The sequence below is a fragment of the Aotus nancymaae genome, unplaced genomic scaffold, assembly GCF_030222135.1.
Source record: "Aotus nancymaae isolate 86718 unplaced genomic scaffold, 86718_ANA_hifiasm-v0.15.2.pri h1tg000006l, whole genome shotgun sequence".
In the NCBI taxonomy this organism is placed as follows: domain Eukaryota; kingdom Metazoa; phylum Chordata; class Mammalia; order Primates; family Aotidae; genus Aotus; species Aotus nancymaae.
The window spans coordinates 81,332,535-81,348,576 of record NW_026988417.1 but is presented as its reverse complement, the minus strand read 5'-3'; the positions used below and the strand labels follow the sequence as shown (position 1 = coordinate 81,348,576).

The 16,042-nt window shown below is 39.7% G+C and overlaps 3 protein-coding genes and 1 pseudogene across 3 annotated transcripts in view; 3 read left to right on the top strand and 1 right to left on the bottom strand.

The window, feature by feature from the left end:
* The first annotated feature begins 1,396 nt into the window (after positions 1–1,396).
* Positions 1,397–3,219, top strand: PYURF (PIGY upstream open reading frame). The gene is made up of 2 exons (XM_012437681.3): positions 1,397–1,631; positions 3,075–3,219. Exons 1-2 carry the CDS (start codon positions 1,429–1,431, stop codon positions 3,214–3,216), a joined length of 345 nt encoding a protein of 114 aa, XP_012293104.3. The 5' UTR covers positions 1,397–1,428; the 3' UTR covers positions 3,217–3,219.
* An 84-nt stretch (positions 3,220–3,303) lies between these two features.
* Positions 3,304–4,075, top strand: PIGY (phosphatidylinositol glycan anchor biosynthesis class Y). Its single transcript, XM_064369145.1, has one exon. It carries the CDS (start codon positions 3,304–3,306, stop codon positions 3,526–3,528), a length of 225 nt encoding a protein of 74 aa, XP_064225215.1. The 3' UTR covers positions 3,529–4,075.
* Positions 4,076–7,957: 3,882 nt separating this feature from the next.
* Positions 7,958–11,336, top strand: LOC105706979 (nuclear receptor coactivator 4-like; annotated as a pseudogene).
* A 2,166-nt stretch (positions 11,337–13,502) lies between these two features.
* The window catches only part of HERC5 (HECT and RLD domain containing E3 ubiquitin protein ligase 5), a 56,278-nt gene continuing 53,738 nt past the window's right edge, over positions 13,503–16,042 (bottom strand). The window contains exons 21-23 of the mRNA XM_064369137.1: positions 15,231–15,414; positions 15,047–15,149; positions 13,503–14,001 (exon numbers count right to left, since the gene is read on the bottom strand). Coding sequence (XP_064225207.1) covers positions 13,796–14,001; positions 15,047–15,149; positions 15,231–15,414 — 493 coding nt within the window. The 3' untranslated portion in view covers positions 13,503–13,795. The remainder of the gene's footprint in view (positions 14,002–15,046; positions 15,150–15,230; positions 15,415–16,042) is intronic.

Below are 16,042 nucleotides of genomic sequence, written 5' to 3'. Positions count from 1 at the left end.
GGTAACCAGAGACTTCATTATCTTTTAAATATCTATCCAGTAGAAGTGTTTCCTTTTTGGTATCCTATAAGCTACATTAGTCTTAGAAATCTTCAGAGGGTTAGTGAACAAAGAACATCAAAGAATGAACTTAAAAAAAAAAAAAAAAGGATGGCCCAAAAAACAAATAAACAAAAAATTAGGATGAACACAAAAATTTCTCAATTTATTTTTACATTGGAGTGGAAAATAAATTTGAAAATATAAAAATATTTTTGTATTCTTCACTTCCACCCCCAGGAACTCAAAGTGTTAAATGATAATGCCCCGTGACGCAAAAAAATTTCAGGCTGATATTCAGCAGAACGGAAGGAAAAAATTTATGACTAACAAAGAATCCTGGAGTCTTCTGACATGGAAAAACTAGATGAAATAAAACTAAAAATAGACAACATGAATGGAGCATTTTAATTTGTACCAGGCACTTTTCTAAATGTTCCTTGAATGCACAATCCCATTTATCCCCTACCTTGAGGGGAACTCTCAAGGTAGGTACGATTATTAATCTTATTATACAAATGAGGAAAATGAGCAGTTAAGTCATTTGCTGAAGTCATCCAGCTACTAAATTGCGGACGGGGAACCAAGCTGTCAGGCCCCAGAGCCCAAGTTCCCATCTATTAGGCGGTAAGAAAGACCTAACATGGTGTCACTTCCTCGGAGAGTCGGAAGCAAACCTGGGATACAAATTAACTGAATGGATCACCCATTTGACTAACAGACATCCGCCTGATTACACAGTTTTTTAGACTCCTTGCGGCCTCCAAGTTCATTTATAGAAGTAAATTAGTTGTGCTTTATTATGCAAATACTTCACAATGACTGGATCTTGGGTGGGAAGAATTTATATATTTTGGAGGGTCAGAGACCTAGGCCATTCCTTTCAGGTTCCCAGTTTAATGAGAGAGAAAAAGCCAAACAAGATTACAGAAACTAATGGTATAGTAAATATGTACATGAAACAAATGAACGCTTTCAATTACAGCCAATATGATAGTGTGTTTGAAACTTCACCTGGAGGTAACCACGTAGGTCCAAGCTTAACTCCCTGCAACTCTGAGGTCCGGCCACTGGCTTCCTAGCATCCGTGCGACACGACCCCGTGAAAAGCCAGATACTTCGACTTAAACACTGGTTTAGTTTGTAGTCGGGTAAGGCGGCGGGGCACCCATCTGAGGCCTCTGCCCTTGGGGCTGTTGCCCGTACTATAGATGACCCCCGCGGGAAAACCAGTCAGGGCAGGAGCACCCTCGGAACCAAAGCGCCCGCCCTGCCTACTCCCCGGCAGCGTTTCCCGGAGCACCAGGGGGCGGGGCCTGGCTGAGGGAGCCAGGAGCACGGCCCCGGCTGGCTGAGACGCCGTGAAGCCTGGTCTCCGGCTGCTTGACCATGCTGAGCGGAGCGCGCGGCAGTCTAGCTTCAGCCCTGCGGGGAACACGCGCGCAGCCGTCCGCAGTCGCCCGTAGGTGCCTGCACGCGTCGGGCTTGCGGCCTTCGGCCGACCAGAACAAGAGGACAGAGGAGACACCCCGTACCTTCGATCCTGCGCTGCTGGAGTTCCTGGTGTGCCCGCTTTCCAAGAAGCCGCTCAGGTGACTCGCTGGTTTGGGCCCTTCCTTCGCAGCTTCTGGGTTGGGGTAAAGGGAGCGGTGGGCCGCGGCCTCTCGCAGCCACTGGGGCCTTGTAGGTCTGGCAGGTACTCTTCGCTGCCATTTTCTGGACTCTGGCCCCGCAGGACGGGGAGACCGGAGGCCAGGGGAGCCGCGTGCCACATGTGCCCGAACACATCGCCAGCCTGCGGGAATGGCTTGAAGCGTTTTAGGTTCGCCACTGGCTGCGCATTGCAATCACCCGGGGACCGTTTTAAAAATGCGGATTCCCCGACAGCCCCCAAGACCGGTAGACTTGGAATGTCCGAGGGAAGAGACCTGAACATTTGTATTTTCTCTCTTTTTTTTTTTTTCCTGTTAAGAAACAGGGTGCCCCCTACGTTGCCCAGGCTGGCCTAGAACTTCCGCTTCAGCCTCCTAAGGAGCTGGGGGATACAGGCGCCGCCCCCACTCCCTGCTTATTTGTGTGTTCTTAAACGACCCCGAAATGATTTCTAAGGTACAACTAGATTTATGAACCACTGCGATTCAGGACAAGGCCAAAGCCTTCTGGTTTTTAAGCCAAGATGATGAAAAGTATTGTTGTACCCTCCAGATTCTTGTGAAAGTGTCGTGTACAACTGGTTCCTGACAATCTTAAGCATTTCACCTGTGTATGCTGCCCAGTGGCTCTTAGTTGTGGACTAGCAGGTTTCGTAGAAGCTCTTTAACCTAGTTTTTGGGAAAACAGCTCTACAGTTTCCAAGCTACCAGAATTGAGTATCAACAACACTAACACTAGTATTACAAATCGCATAAAGTAAACACTGAAATGTTATCAGTGGTTATTTTTGAATGGTAGATTGCTAGCAGTTTTTTCATATTTCTTTTTTTCCCAATAATAAGCATATCATTCAATTTTCTCAAACCTCAAAATTATTCGATTTACCTTTATAACTAGCTCACTGCAGACTCACTGCTTTCCAGTGTTTTCTCATTTCTGCCCTCTCACCTTTTCCAGTTACTTCCTTCTAATGGATTAGTTAAGTTTCTCTATTTAGCATTTATTCTAAAATGAAAAAGTTGATTTTTCTCTAGTGTTTGTTCCAGTAGTAAATTAACAGAGATGGTTTGAGGGTTGACCAAAGTAATGAAGGAATATTTGTATAAGAGGGGGGTCTTTTTTGACTACTATAAAAACAAAATTAAGGCGAAAAAGAATATGAGAGAAACTGACTAAAATGGGAATAATTATAGATTCTAAGAGAATTTTTTTAAGATAAAAGGTTGAATTGGCTATTGTTGCTTTTAGAATTGAAGAAGACTACTCTGGGATTAACTAACTCTATACCGAGAATTGGATAAATGGTGGTATTTGTTGAAAATCAAGCTCTTCAAGCATTTTATTTTTCACAATCCATTTTGTTCTTTTTTTCTCAACCTCAGATATGAAGCATCAACAAATGAATTGATTAATGAAGAATTGGGAATAGCTTATCCAATCATTGATGGGATTCCTAATATGATACCACAGGCAGCTAGGATGACGCATCAAAGTAAGAAGCAAGAAGAACTGGAGCAGCGCTAGTTTGTAATTTAAAAAATTAAAAAACCCAACAGCTCACTTTTCTTAATACCGTATACCTTTTAAAACATAGTGGAGGGTAATAAGTGGATGAGAAGAATGTTTCTGTCTCTTCCTACGTTGACTGTTCTTATTCCGCTGGTTTCTTTAGCAGGACTGTTTTACTCAGCCTCTGTAGAAGAAAACTTCCCACAGGGCTGCACTAGCACAGCCAGCCTTTGCTTTTACAGTCTGCTCTTGCCTATTACCATACCAGTGTATGTATTCTTCCACCTTTGGACTTGGATGGGTATTAAACTCTTCAGGCATAATTGATGCTACTAGAGTCAATATGCTATATTTATTAATGATAGCTCTTGGGCATCTATCTCTGAAAGCTCAACTGGATGGAAGTTTGCAGGAAAGAGGCTTTGCTTTGTGTATATCATGCTGCTTTTATTGTACTCTTGCTCTGCCCTTGTGTTTTGAAGGCTCAGACTTATAACTGCTGTATCAGAGGAAACATTTTGACAGTGTCTTATTGGAGATGAACATCCCCAATTGTCATGTTATGACTATTTCTTATTCTATTCATCTAAAAGTCATTGAAATTTTGTTTTGCTTGTTTGTTAAGTTTAAGGTCTTTGGTAAAGTCACATGTTAGGAATGACTGAAATAATTCTAAAGGAGTGATGTTGAAATACTCTCTCTAAGGGAGACAAATGCATTTGAACAAGTGTGATATAAAACCATATAATCAAATAGAAATTTCAGGTACTTACAGAAATTGAGTTTGTAAAATTACCTTCATTTATTTGACATTAAATGCTTATATTAGCAATAAAGATGTTGACACTTTACCATAAAAGATAAAGTAAACCAGTTTGTAGTAGTCATTTGTTTGGTCACAGAAGTGTGATTGATACTAAGGGAAGTTGTAAAACTGCACTAAACGTAGGCTATGTTTAGAGAGGTACTTAATAGAATCATTTCCCAGGAAAGTAAGGGTGGGAAGACTTGCAAGTAGCAGATTGTACCCTGTTGAGCTTACAGCCATATTTTGAGCCACATTTCAGTTTATTTTCCCAGGAGACCGAATAACACTATTACGGGCATCAGCATCAACACATGAATAGCTCCTGATTTTCCAGAACTTTGAACAATACTGGTACAATACTTTTGAAGTATAGTGTAAGTGTTTCAGTAGTTAACCCAAAGAAACCTAAAAACCGAATACAAACTTTATTTTTATTGGAATCTTATTTTAACAGAAACCTTAAACAGTGATTCTAACATGTTAGATGTGTTTTCTGTTGAATTAATTCAAAGTGTACTATATAGTACAGACATCTTACAATTACTCTATGTCAACATACAGATAACCTGGAAGACTACAGGTTCCCAGTTATTTCCTGAAGAGTTGTTCTTTTCAGTTAACTCTAAATCTCACACTTGGGTAACCAAGTCAGTGAAAATGAAGTAATTCTTAAAAACAAGTAGATACTGCGTCTCAAGGTCAATTTGATTTCAGCTTTTGCAAGTTCAGCGTTTTACCTGACAGGCATGCCCTGGGAGAGTTTAGTATTTAACACCACCCCCTCTCATTAATAGAATTTATTTAGCAATTAGTTGTATAGTACAAACATATATCAGATACAATTATGAGGACAGTGCTGGTGTCTTCCTTAATCTTATTACCCTAAGGAGTAGATAATATTAGCATCATTTTACAGATAAGGAAACAAGCACAGAGAGATTAAGTGGCTTACCCAAGATAACATAGCTAATAATTGGACTGAAATATAAACTAGCCATCTGCATTCAGTCTTTTCGTAACTACCATGCCATGTGCCACTTTATTTTGTGCTATTTGGCCCTTTCTATTTACAAGAAAAACAGGAATCAAAATGCTTAGTTTCTAATTCTTATTCAAGACTGGACTAGGTGACCCCCCGCCCCCACTTTTTTTTTTGAGACAGGGTTTTTACTCTGTTGCCCAGGCTGGAGTGCAGTGGCATGGTATGATCATGGCTCACTGTAGCTTCAACCTCCTGGGTTCAAGCGATTTTCCCACCTCTGCCTCCCAAGTAGCTGGAACACATGCCACCATGCCCGGCTCATTTTTTTATTTTTTTGTATTTTTTGTAGAGATGGGGTTTCACCATATTGTCTAGGCTGGTCTCAACTCTGGGCCCAAGCGATCCACCCGCCTCAGCCTCTCAAAGTACTGGGATTACAGGAGTGAGCCACCGCACCCAACCAGTGCCCTTCTTTTTGCTTAGGGCACCATACGCTTTATTCTAGCACTTAACCTTGTGCTGCAATTGCCTGGTTTTTGTCTCCTGTCTATACAGTAAGTGCTGAACATTTTAAATCTAATGTTTAGCACAGAGTAGGCAGTAAGTACCTCCTGAGTGAGCACATGGCTCTGATAAGCCTTATAACTTCAGCCAAGTTACTTAGCATTCTCGGCCTCATTTTCAAGGCTAGAAATCCTTATCCTTGTTTCATAAAATTGTGAGGATCAAATACATTTTTATATGTGAAGGTACTTTGCAAAGAACTAATTAAGTGATACTTTTGCAAAGAACTAATTAAGTGATACTTCTAGAGACCATGTGAAGAACTTTATGGACCCATCTGCCAGTGAAACAAGCCTAACTAGTGAAAAATATAACAATACAACCACTTAAACAGTCTGGAAATTGTCCTAAGGGCATACAGCTCATTAAATGAAGAAACATTTAAGGAAGTCTACTAAAACAGTAAGAACAGCAAGTTTGTGGCATTTGACCTACAAACCACTTCTATCCTCCTCCCTCTCAGCTGGGCAATGGCCACTCCAGGAGCCTGTAACGTGACACATTTAGTATTAATATCACAAAGGAAATTGAGGTAAGCAAAGCTGTATTTGCTGTACGAAGATGATGCCAGATAGTAACTTGAATTCATAGGAATACATGAAGAGAACCAGAAGAGATAAATAAGGTTAATGTAATGAATGCTATAATATATACTTGCTCTCCTTTCATTTCTCAGTTTAAGAGACATCAGATTATATAAAATAATTATAACTAAGTATTGGGTTTGTAACATACAGGTGTGATTGCAGAACAATAGTACAGCAAGAGCGAAAAGGGAATTGAGCAGTTGATATGTGGCTGTATAAAAGTAATGCTTCTATATCTTATCAACACTTTGTTTTTTGAGATGGAGTCTCACTGTGTCTCTCAGGCTGGAGTGCAGTGGCACGATCTCTGCTCACTGCAACCTCTGCCTCCTGGGTTCAAGTGATTCACCTCCCTTAGCCTCCCCAGTAGCTGGGATTACAGGGGTGCACCACCACACCTGGCTAATTTTTGTATTTTTAGAAGAGAGGGTGTTTCACCATGTTGACCAGGCTGGTCCCAAACTCCTGACCTCAAGTGATCCACCCTCCTTGGCCTCCCAAAATGCTGGGATTACAGGTGTGAGCCACCACGCCCATACTCTTATGATATAGATCAGCAGTTTTAAAAGACCTTTTAAGCCTTCATACACTGCTGGTGAGAATATAAAATATTGCAGCTTCTTTGGAAAACAGCAAGACCACAAAAGGTCAAATGTAGAGTTGCCACATGACCCAGCAATTTCACTCCTAGGTATATTACTCAAGAGAAGTGAGAACTTAAGTACTCACGACAGCTTGTATGCAAATGTTCATAGCAGCATCATTTAGAATAGCCAAAAAGTAGAAACAACCCAAACATCCATAAACTGATAAATGGATAGATAAAATGTGATATGAAGATAATGAAATAATATTTAGCAATATAAAGTAATAAAATACTGATATATGTTAGACTATGGATGAACCTCGCAAACATTATACTAAGTCACAAAAGCCAGTTACAAAAGGTCATATAGTTTGATTTCATTTACGTGAAATGTTTGTAATAATCAAATCTCTGGAGACAGACAGTGGCTTGGTAGCTGCATAGAGCTGGAGAAGAGGGGGAGATTGTGCAGCTGTGGCTAAAGGGTACTAGGTTTCTCTTTGGGGTGATACAAATATTCTAAAATTGACTATGGTGGCACTTTGGGAGGCCAAGGTGGGAGGATTGCTTGAGCCCAGGAGTTTGAGACCAGAGTTTGAGATCAGCCTGAGCAACATAGGGAGACCCTGTCTCTATAAAAAAATTAAAAAATTTAGCTGTTCATTGTGGTGTGCGCCTGTGGTCCCAGCTACTCAGGAGGCTGAGGTGGGAGGATCCAGCCCAGGAGGTCAAGGATGTAGTGAGCCATGATCATGCCACTGTACTCCAGAATGGGCAACACAGCAAGACCTTGTCTCAAAAAAAAAACCAAAACAGAAAAATTGACTATGGTGATGCTTGCACAATTCTGTGAAGATACTAAAAACCATTGAGTTGTATACCATATACGACTGAGTTACATGCTTTGTGAATTATATCTCAATGAAGTTATTACAGGAAATTTAAAAAGCAGTATCTCAGTGTCCAGCCTAAGGCTCAGTGATTCCAGGTCACTTGCTGGAGGTCAAATGCTGGTTAGAGGCATGGCCAAAAGTGAATGCAGGTCTTACACCTTCTAAATTTTGTCCACCACATTCTGCTACTTATAGTGGCCCTATGAAATACACCTGTATTGGGAATTCAACAGGTTTCTAGTGTTTTTTCCCAAGCTTATCACTAGCAAATCATCCTGGCTTCCTGTCTGTTCATAGGGACACAAGCTGCCCATTATGTACCTCATGTTGCACGCCATGGCTTTGACCCCACCACTTCCATTTGTTGCCCTGTAAGCCCACCATGAGGAACACTTATTCCTACATTGATGAAATTTTTCCCCACTTCTCCTCCTCGATAATTTGCTGACATGACAATGCCAGGGGACCTACTGCTTCCTTAGTGACTCTTAACAAGATTCTCTTTTTAAGTGCCCTCAATTGCATCACTAACAAATCATCTTTACCCTGTTAATGAGATCCTTCCCACCAGCTCTAAATGAGAAATTCCCATCACGAGGGAGCAAAAACTTGCCTATTGTGACCTACTCTTTATTTGCTGCCAATCCTGCAAAGGGATTAAGGAGTCCCCTCTGAACTTGAGACTGCATCTATAAATGATGATACCTACTTCCAGACCAAGTGAGAGTTTTAAGTTAGGTAGGAAATGTGAAACTATCTAGGAGAGCCAAGAGCTACAGTAGATTCTCCCTACTGTGTGTAGTGGTGGAGAAAGGCCTGTCTAGTATTCCAAGTTGTGTCCCTCTTAATGAAATGCTCCATTTGGAGGCGATTGTTGTTGTCTCCATTTGCCACTAGGTGGCACTTTTAGTTAACTCATGGGACCACTGGCAATTGAGCCCTCTGAAGCAGAAAGAGTAGGTAGCTTCCACCAGAATAAATGCAATGACAGCTGAAGTGAATCTTGAAAAATGAATAGGAATAACCAAGACAGAGGAGGAGGCAGAATTGAAGAGAGGAGGTAAGGAAGAGGCAGAGATAGTGGTGCAATGGGCAGAAGGTTCCAGGCAAAAGAAAAAGCATACGTGAAAACACAGAAAAGAGACTGGCCCATTCAGGGAACTGAAATAGAATCATGGACTGCTTAATGTTTCAGTTAACAACAGACCACATATACAATGGTAGTCCCATAAGATTATAATATTAGGAGCTGAAAATTCTTGTCATCTAGTAGCATCATAGCTGTCGCAATGTTGTAAAGCAATTGCTTTATTTTAAAAATAAATTAATGTAGCCTAAGTTTACAGTGTTTATAAAGTCTACAATGGCATAATACCCTAAGTCTTCACATTCACTCACCACTTACCTCACTGACTCGCTCAGAACAACTTCCAGTCCAGCAAGCTCCATTCATGGTACCATTTTTTATCTTTTATACCATGTTTTTACTGTACCTTTCTATTTTTAGATACACAAATATTGACCATTGTGTTACAACTGCCTACAGTGTTCAGTATAGTGACATGCTGTACAGGTTTGTAGCATTGTGCAAACAACACAGAGTGTACTTACAAACATGGTGTGTAAGTATACTCTGATGTTTGCACAGTAACAAAATCACCCAAAACAGTGGGAGATGAGGCTGGAGCTGTACACAGGGCACATCAAGAAGGATGTGGGAGGTGTAATAATAGTGTCAGTAAAATCAGACTTTATTGCCTGACTTTTTAATTGTTTGGATTTGTGCAAGACTCCTTACATGAAGTCAGAGCAATAGTAGGTAATAATTGTCCTATGTGAAGAATAAAAGAGGAAGCAAAAAGACTCCAGTCAGTTGAAAAGATTCCGTTTAAAAAGCCTCCTCAGGAGTTTTGTGTGGGGCTGTGTCTCTGTGGAGAGGGATTGGGAGCTGGGGCAGTGAGCAGAAAAAACACCTCACGTGACCAGAATAGCTGCTCCAGTAATAGAGAACCCCTTTTGAGGTGTAGTGATGCATGGAGGGACTTGGAGCTTGCTATTGGTGGAGTTCTCTGGGCCAAACAGCAAATTAAAGATAACTTGTAAAAGTCAGAGCTGAGATTCACAGTTGTATAAGCTGTCACCTGGAATGCCTTAGAAACTATGAGGTGACTGTATGAACAGGTAGACCTCATCTATCAGCTTAAAGAGGAGACACTTCAGGCCCAGCTGCTCTATTGGTTATTAGGCCAGTTCAATGGTCTTATTCATTAACTGAAGTGCACCCAAAACAAAGATCTAGCCAATCAAGTCTTTGTGCCTGGAGGGACTGGACAGTTTGACCCTTAAGTTGGAAGATTCAACTGTCCCGCTTTTCAAAGCAGACACACTGCTCTGCATGACTATCACCACATTGGGGTTTCTCAAAACCATTCAAATTCCTAAGCACGTCATGCCTCGTGCTAGTTTGTCAAATATCAGGCCCTTCATGGAGAAAAGGCTATATCCTAATGCCAGAGCAGAAATCAGCATCTAGCATCACAGATGTCCCTCTCAGCCAATGGCTCCTTGGAAGCAACCATACCAGTGGAGGAACATACCCAGGAACAACCCCCCAGGACTGACTCACCCAAAAGCAGACCTTGGAGAATAGTCAAACTTCTTCCAGAGCCTGAAATTTCTTCAGTAATGTCTGGGGCAACCTAATGGGCTTAGAAAACTTGGCTCCTGAAGAGTCAGCAACAAGAAGTTTCTGAAAAACCAAGTTATTCAAAGTGACGCCATTTTACCACCAGTTCTTTCTCCATTGAATTGAAAAGGTGGAAGATCTAGAGCTTTCTGATCAAGATGAGATGGATCTATCTGGCTGGCTGGTGACTCCCCAGGAATCCTATAAGCTGGAGAAGCCTGAGAATGGTAGTTGTGAAACCAGTGAGAAATGTAGTAAGTTCTTGTTCCTGTCCTACAATGTGCATGATTGGCTTGTCAAAACCAACTCCTATACCGACTGTCGGGGCAAACAGTCCAATGGCATGGAGACTGAAAAACCTGGGCAATGTGAAGTGCCTCAATGACTACTTGGAGGCCAAGAAACTGTCTACCCTCAGCATTGTTTCTGAGGATTGACTTGTCCAGAACCATCAGGATCCATGTAAAATAGAAGACACATGCAGAGCCAATGAGCCCTGCACAAGCTTTGCAGTGTGTGTGTTTGATAATTGAGAAGGAAGCTCTGTGTAAGTGGCTTCTAAAGAAAGATGGACAAAAAAATGGGATGCCTATGGAACCCAAATCTGAGCCTGAGAAGCATCAAGATTCCCTGAATATGTGGCCCTGTCCTTCCAGAAAAGAACAAGCTAAGGTACCAAAGGCAATGGCTCCTTCTAGAATTGCTAATTCCTTCCAAGTCATAAACAACAGTCCCTTGTCAGAGTGGCTCATCGGGCCCCCATATAAGGAAGGAAGTCCCAAGGAAGTGCCTAGTACTGAGGACAGGGCTGGCCAACAAAAAGCTTAAAAGCCCCACAGTCCCTTCCTGATGTCCCTTTAATACAGGTGACTAGGTCCTGCCAGGAAAGATGGGTACCCTCAGCCAGTGATCCTCTGGAGAAGACAAGTGGCTACTTCAGAAGGGCCTAGGAAGTATTACTTAATCCACCCCTACAGGAGGAACGCAACTTCCTCCAAGACCATGATAGCTACCCTGCAGTTTGTGATCTCTTTGCCTGTCTGAAGCTTAAAGTCGATAAAGAGAAGTAGTTCTATCAAACTCCTCTACAGATGTGAAGGACAGACAAGAGTTCAGCAGCTGTTCTGCAGATTATCACATATCCATGAACTGAGTGACTGCAGCTTGCCAAATCATCGCGTTTCTGGGTCTGATCAATTAGCTTAGTCCCTTTCCTGCCTAATTTTGAACTAGTGAAGCAAAATAAGTCATCAGATTATTATGAGTTACTATTTAAAAGAAAAATGCTATTTGATGCTGAGGTGATTCAGTTCCTTCCTTTTTACAGAAGTATTAATTCACTCCCACACTAGAAATGTAGCACCTTGTTGGAGCTTTTCACAAGCCTCTCAGGCTCCTTAAATTGGGTTATTACTAAAAGTACATTAAAACACTGTAGTTTTAAAAAGGAAGTATTTCTGTAATTGAAGTGTATTGTATTCTAAAGCTAGTAAACTTCCCTAACTTTTAATTGCCCTTTAGCTGCTTCTCTTGCTGTGGGTTTTCTTTTATTAGGGGCTCAAACAATTTTTCTCTTCTATTAATACGTATTTTACACACAAAAAAATCTTGCCAGTAGTGATTACCAAAACATGTACAAATAATCTTGGTAATTTTTGACATTAATTACCAAACATTTTAGCCTACATGTTAATTTTATAGTATTTTTCTTCACTTGAAAGAAGCTGACCTACTACAAATTTTGTCTTTATTCCTTTTTCTAAATCAAGCTTGTCCTACCCACAGCCCACAGGCCCCAGGATGGCTTTGAATTCAGCCCAACACAAATTTGTAAATTTTCTTAAAACATCATGAGATTTTTTTTTGCGATTTTTTTTTTTATCTCATTAACTATTATTAGTGTATTTTATGTGTGGCCCAAGACAGTTCTTCTTCCCATGTGGCCCAGGGAAGCAAAAAGATTGGATACCCCTGCTCTAAATGTTATTAGAGTATCCAGTGAGCTCTTTTAGAAGGGCTCTGTATTAAGACCATTTTCAAGGTAGTTTTAGTAGACTCTTGCAAAATATTCTATAGATCTATATAGGGTTTAACAGTGCCCCAGTGCCGACTAAGAGCAAACAGGCAAGACATGTTGGAAATGTAGTATGGTACTTGAACCACTCACTATCCTAGGGATTATTGGTGCATCCTCTGTAAATGGAAGCTGAGCTTGATCCCTGGTGTTTTTAACTAGTGATAAAAGTTGTCCTCTCACTGCAAGCACAGCATACCTGTACCTCCGAAAGTACAATGCAGTGACATTTTAGTTATCAGGCTGCTTTCAACACTGGTACCTTGGGGTTTTCATTGAAGTTTTATGAAAACTACTGATACTTTCTCAGTATCCTCAAACTCATGTCCATGCTTTAAAAAGTCTGCAGGAGAGAAATGGGGTTTATGTTTTAAAATTCTCTTAAGATATCTTTACCACTTTCCAGACTTTGAAACTATGAAGCTTTTAAACTGCCTACGGTATTGGAAATACTTTTGGGAAAATGTCATGGTCCCACAATGTCATTGTCATATAGCTTCACTAAAGTTCTTTGAATCACAGCTGAAAAGAGCTTTGTATTATTCTTTACGCTCCACCCAGATATCATTTAGAACTATTACAATAATAAGGTGATGGGTAAAAACAACTTAAGAGCCTTTCCAGTATCTTCAGTTGAAGCTAACTTTGTAGTTTCTTTCTGGGGCCTAACACGCTATATTTTATGTTATCAAAATGTAATTTACATAAATCACTATGTTAATGAGCACATAAAACATTCTTTTGCATGTATGAATTTTGTACCTAACTCCATTAAAAGCATAACAGCCATTTAAATAAAAAAACTTCCTCAGAAGTTTCTCCTAGTGACTTTCACCATTGCCACCTGTCCCTTGAAGAGAGGCTCAGAAATGTATGATTTTAAAAGACTGAGCACAATACCACTATCATATAGGGAATCTGTACCAAAAGAAGGGGAGAATAGATATTAGGTAGATAATTACAACTTCAAAAAAATACTTCTAAGCTAAAGGGTCTCTCTTCAGGCCAAGTCATGTAAACATCTGTGTGAGAGAGACAGCTTAATCTATATTATAATTGATACAGCTTACATGCAATGATAGTAATTCCAAAAGAGCTGGTAAACACATTGAGTAGTGAATAACACTTTTATGTTAATTTTTGAATTATTTTATTTTTGAAAAATATTTCCCAAAAGAGGTAAGGAATATGATGTAGGCACAGGGGTGTCCAAGGAAGAGAGTACAGTCATGGGTTCTTAGTTTCTGTTTCTGGTTAGGCAAGTAAAGCCTCTTTTTCATCTCTCCTTCCCATATATCACTAGAGACAGAAACAAAAAACCATGGCTTCAGGCTGTTAAAAGCCTAAAACAAAACAAAGCAGAGTAACAACAACAACAACAACAACAACAACAAAATAAGGACAAGCTCGATGGTCAGCCAAATCCTCTGTTGTTGTTGATGGCTACTTGAAGTGCTTCTTCTACCCTTTCCATTGTAGAATACTTAGGGAGGAAGAGAACACTGAAACACGTCAGTGCTCTCATAGGGTCTCTTTCATTCCAATTTTCAGGACAGCAAAATGTTATTTTCATATTCTTTAAATCTTTCATTTGTATTCTGTCAGTTCCTGTAAGAAATACTAAAAAGAGGAATAAAATAAGGCAATCTGTTTTACAAAGAGATCAAAATCTCATTACAGAGAAAAAAAATCTATTCACAAAACTATTGTGAGCCCATGTGCAGTGTCCTACATTTGACAGTGCATTGGAAATTATATTAGGACAATGTCCGCCACATAGTCACTGCCCTCAAGCAGCTTAAAGTCTGACTGGGAATATTAGATTCTTGTGAAGAAAAAGACACATAATAGCAAGAGAAAAGCTGTAAGGTATACGACAGCCCAGTCAATGCTGTGCTTGAGAACAGGGAGAGAAAGCCAGGTGGGATGACTGAGGGGACTTCCAAGAGTTCAGAATTATGCCAGACCTTTAAGTATGGAAACGTTTAGAAAGGCAACAAGGAGGTAGGTGAGGTTCAAGGCAAGAGAAAGAACCTTAGAGAAAGGCCTGGAGGTGGGAAGATGCAAGGTGAGCTCAGGAGTGTTCAGACAATAGGATTGTTTGGTTGAAACAAAAATTTCCTCTAAGAGTTAAGACTAGAAAGGTAGGCTGGGCTTCTGTTAAGTCTGAATATCTTCTAACAAACATGTTATCTACAAAAATAAAAATAGAAGATAAATGTTTCTCGAAAGTAAGGAAATAGAAAATGAGAAAGTCATTAAGCCTAGAGTTAAAAATACAAGTAAAATAGCTTGTGTACAGTAATAGCAAACATAGTATTAATAATATAGCAACAGTAAAAATTAGCCAAATAAACTATCTTAGTTAATCCCACAAAGGGTGAGTAAGTGAATGATGACAGGGCTACAGAAAGAAGGCTTGATATTTTAGCTTGGATGAAGAAACAAAAATTTTAAAAGCATTAAGAAGGGATGAAATCACAGGAGAAAACATTGCTTATATATATTAACATTTGTTTTTTGATATTGGGACACAGAGGATGTTCAATTAGACTAGGCATATCTCTCACACTATCATTTATTGCAAATGGTATCTATCATAAAGGAAATTTTTATCCCGTTAAAAAAACACAATTACAGATCTATTCCTTGATATAATACTTACCAAGGAATTTTTTCTTTTCCTCCAGAGTCAATTTATAGAAAGCCTCCCAAAACATCACTATGGTGGGATGTGAACTGTCATATTCTGGTTTATAATGTGCATTCTAGAGAAAATACAAAAAGAAAAGCTACTGAGGAAATAGGAAGAAAAACTGAATTTAATTAACTTAGACTTTACGATGTACCTTTTCAAATGTTTTCCAATCATAATTTGTATTTCCAACAATCACATCCTTCAGTTCTTCAGGATGAAATAATTTGATAATGTCCTCTTCACATATTTTGTAAAATCCTCTCCGAAATTCTTCATAAACCACCTTTACAGAGTCATTGAAAATGTAATCTATATACTTAGAAACATAGTCTCTCCTATAATAAAACAAAATGTTATTTCCACTTAATGCAGTATCCTGAACTAAACAGTTAGGGGCTAAAAATAAAAGCTAGAACACCTAACAGTTTTTGAGTACTTACCATGTGCCATGGACTGTTATAGTTACTACTTAGAGATTATCTAATGTAATTTTTATAAAAACCCCATCATATGCTGCTTATAACATATATAACTTAAATGTGAAAACATAAAAAGATTAAAGTCAAAGAAGGGAAAAAGATATACTATGCAAACACCAACCAAAATGAATCTGGTGTAGCTATACTAAAATCAGACAAACACAACTAGGAAAGAAAAGTACATTTCTTTATGACAACCAGGTCATATATCAGGAAGGTAAAAAAATTCTAAAATTCGTTACATGCTTAGTAAAACAACTTCAACATATAAGAATTAGTAACTTAACAAAACTTAAAGAAACAGTCATATCCACATGTATAGTATAGATGCTAATACACTTCTTCTAGTAACTAGCAGAAAAGCTGCTGGGAGTGGTGGCTCATGCCTGTAATCCCAGCACTTTGGGAGGCCCAGGTGGGCTGATCATGAGGTCAAGAGATGGAGAACATCCTGGCCAGCATGGTGAAACCCTGTCTCTACTAA

What these genes read in the sequence shown, in the direction of transcription:
- PYURF (XM_012437681.3), top strand. Translation starts at nt 1,429, where the DNA reads ATGCTGAGCGGAGCGCGCGGCAGTCTAGCTTCAGCCCTGCGGGGAACA. An exon ending in CTTTCCAAGAAGCCGCTCAG is followed by an intron (nt 1,632 to 3,074) that starts GTGACTCGCTGG and finishes TCTCAACCTCAG; the next exon opens with ATATGAAGCATCAACAAATG.
- PIGY (XM_064369145.1), top strand. Translation starts at nt 3,304, where the DNA reads ATGAGAAGAATGTTTCTGTCTCTTCCTACGTTGACTGTTCTTATTCCG.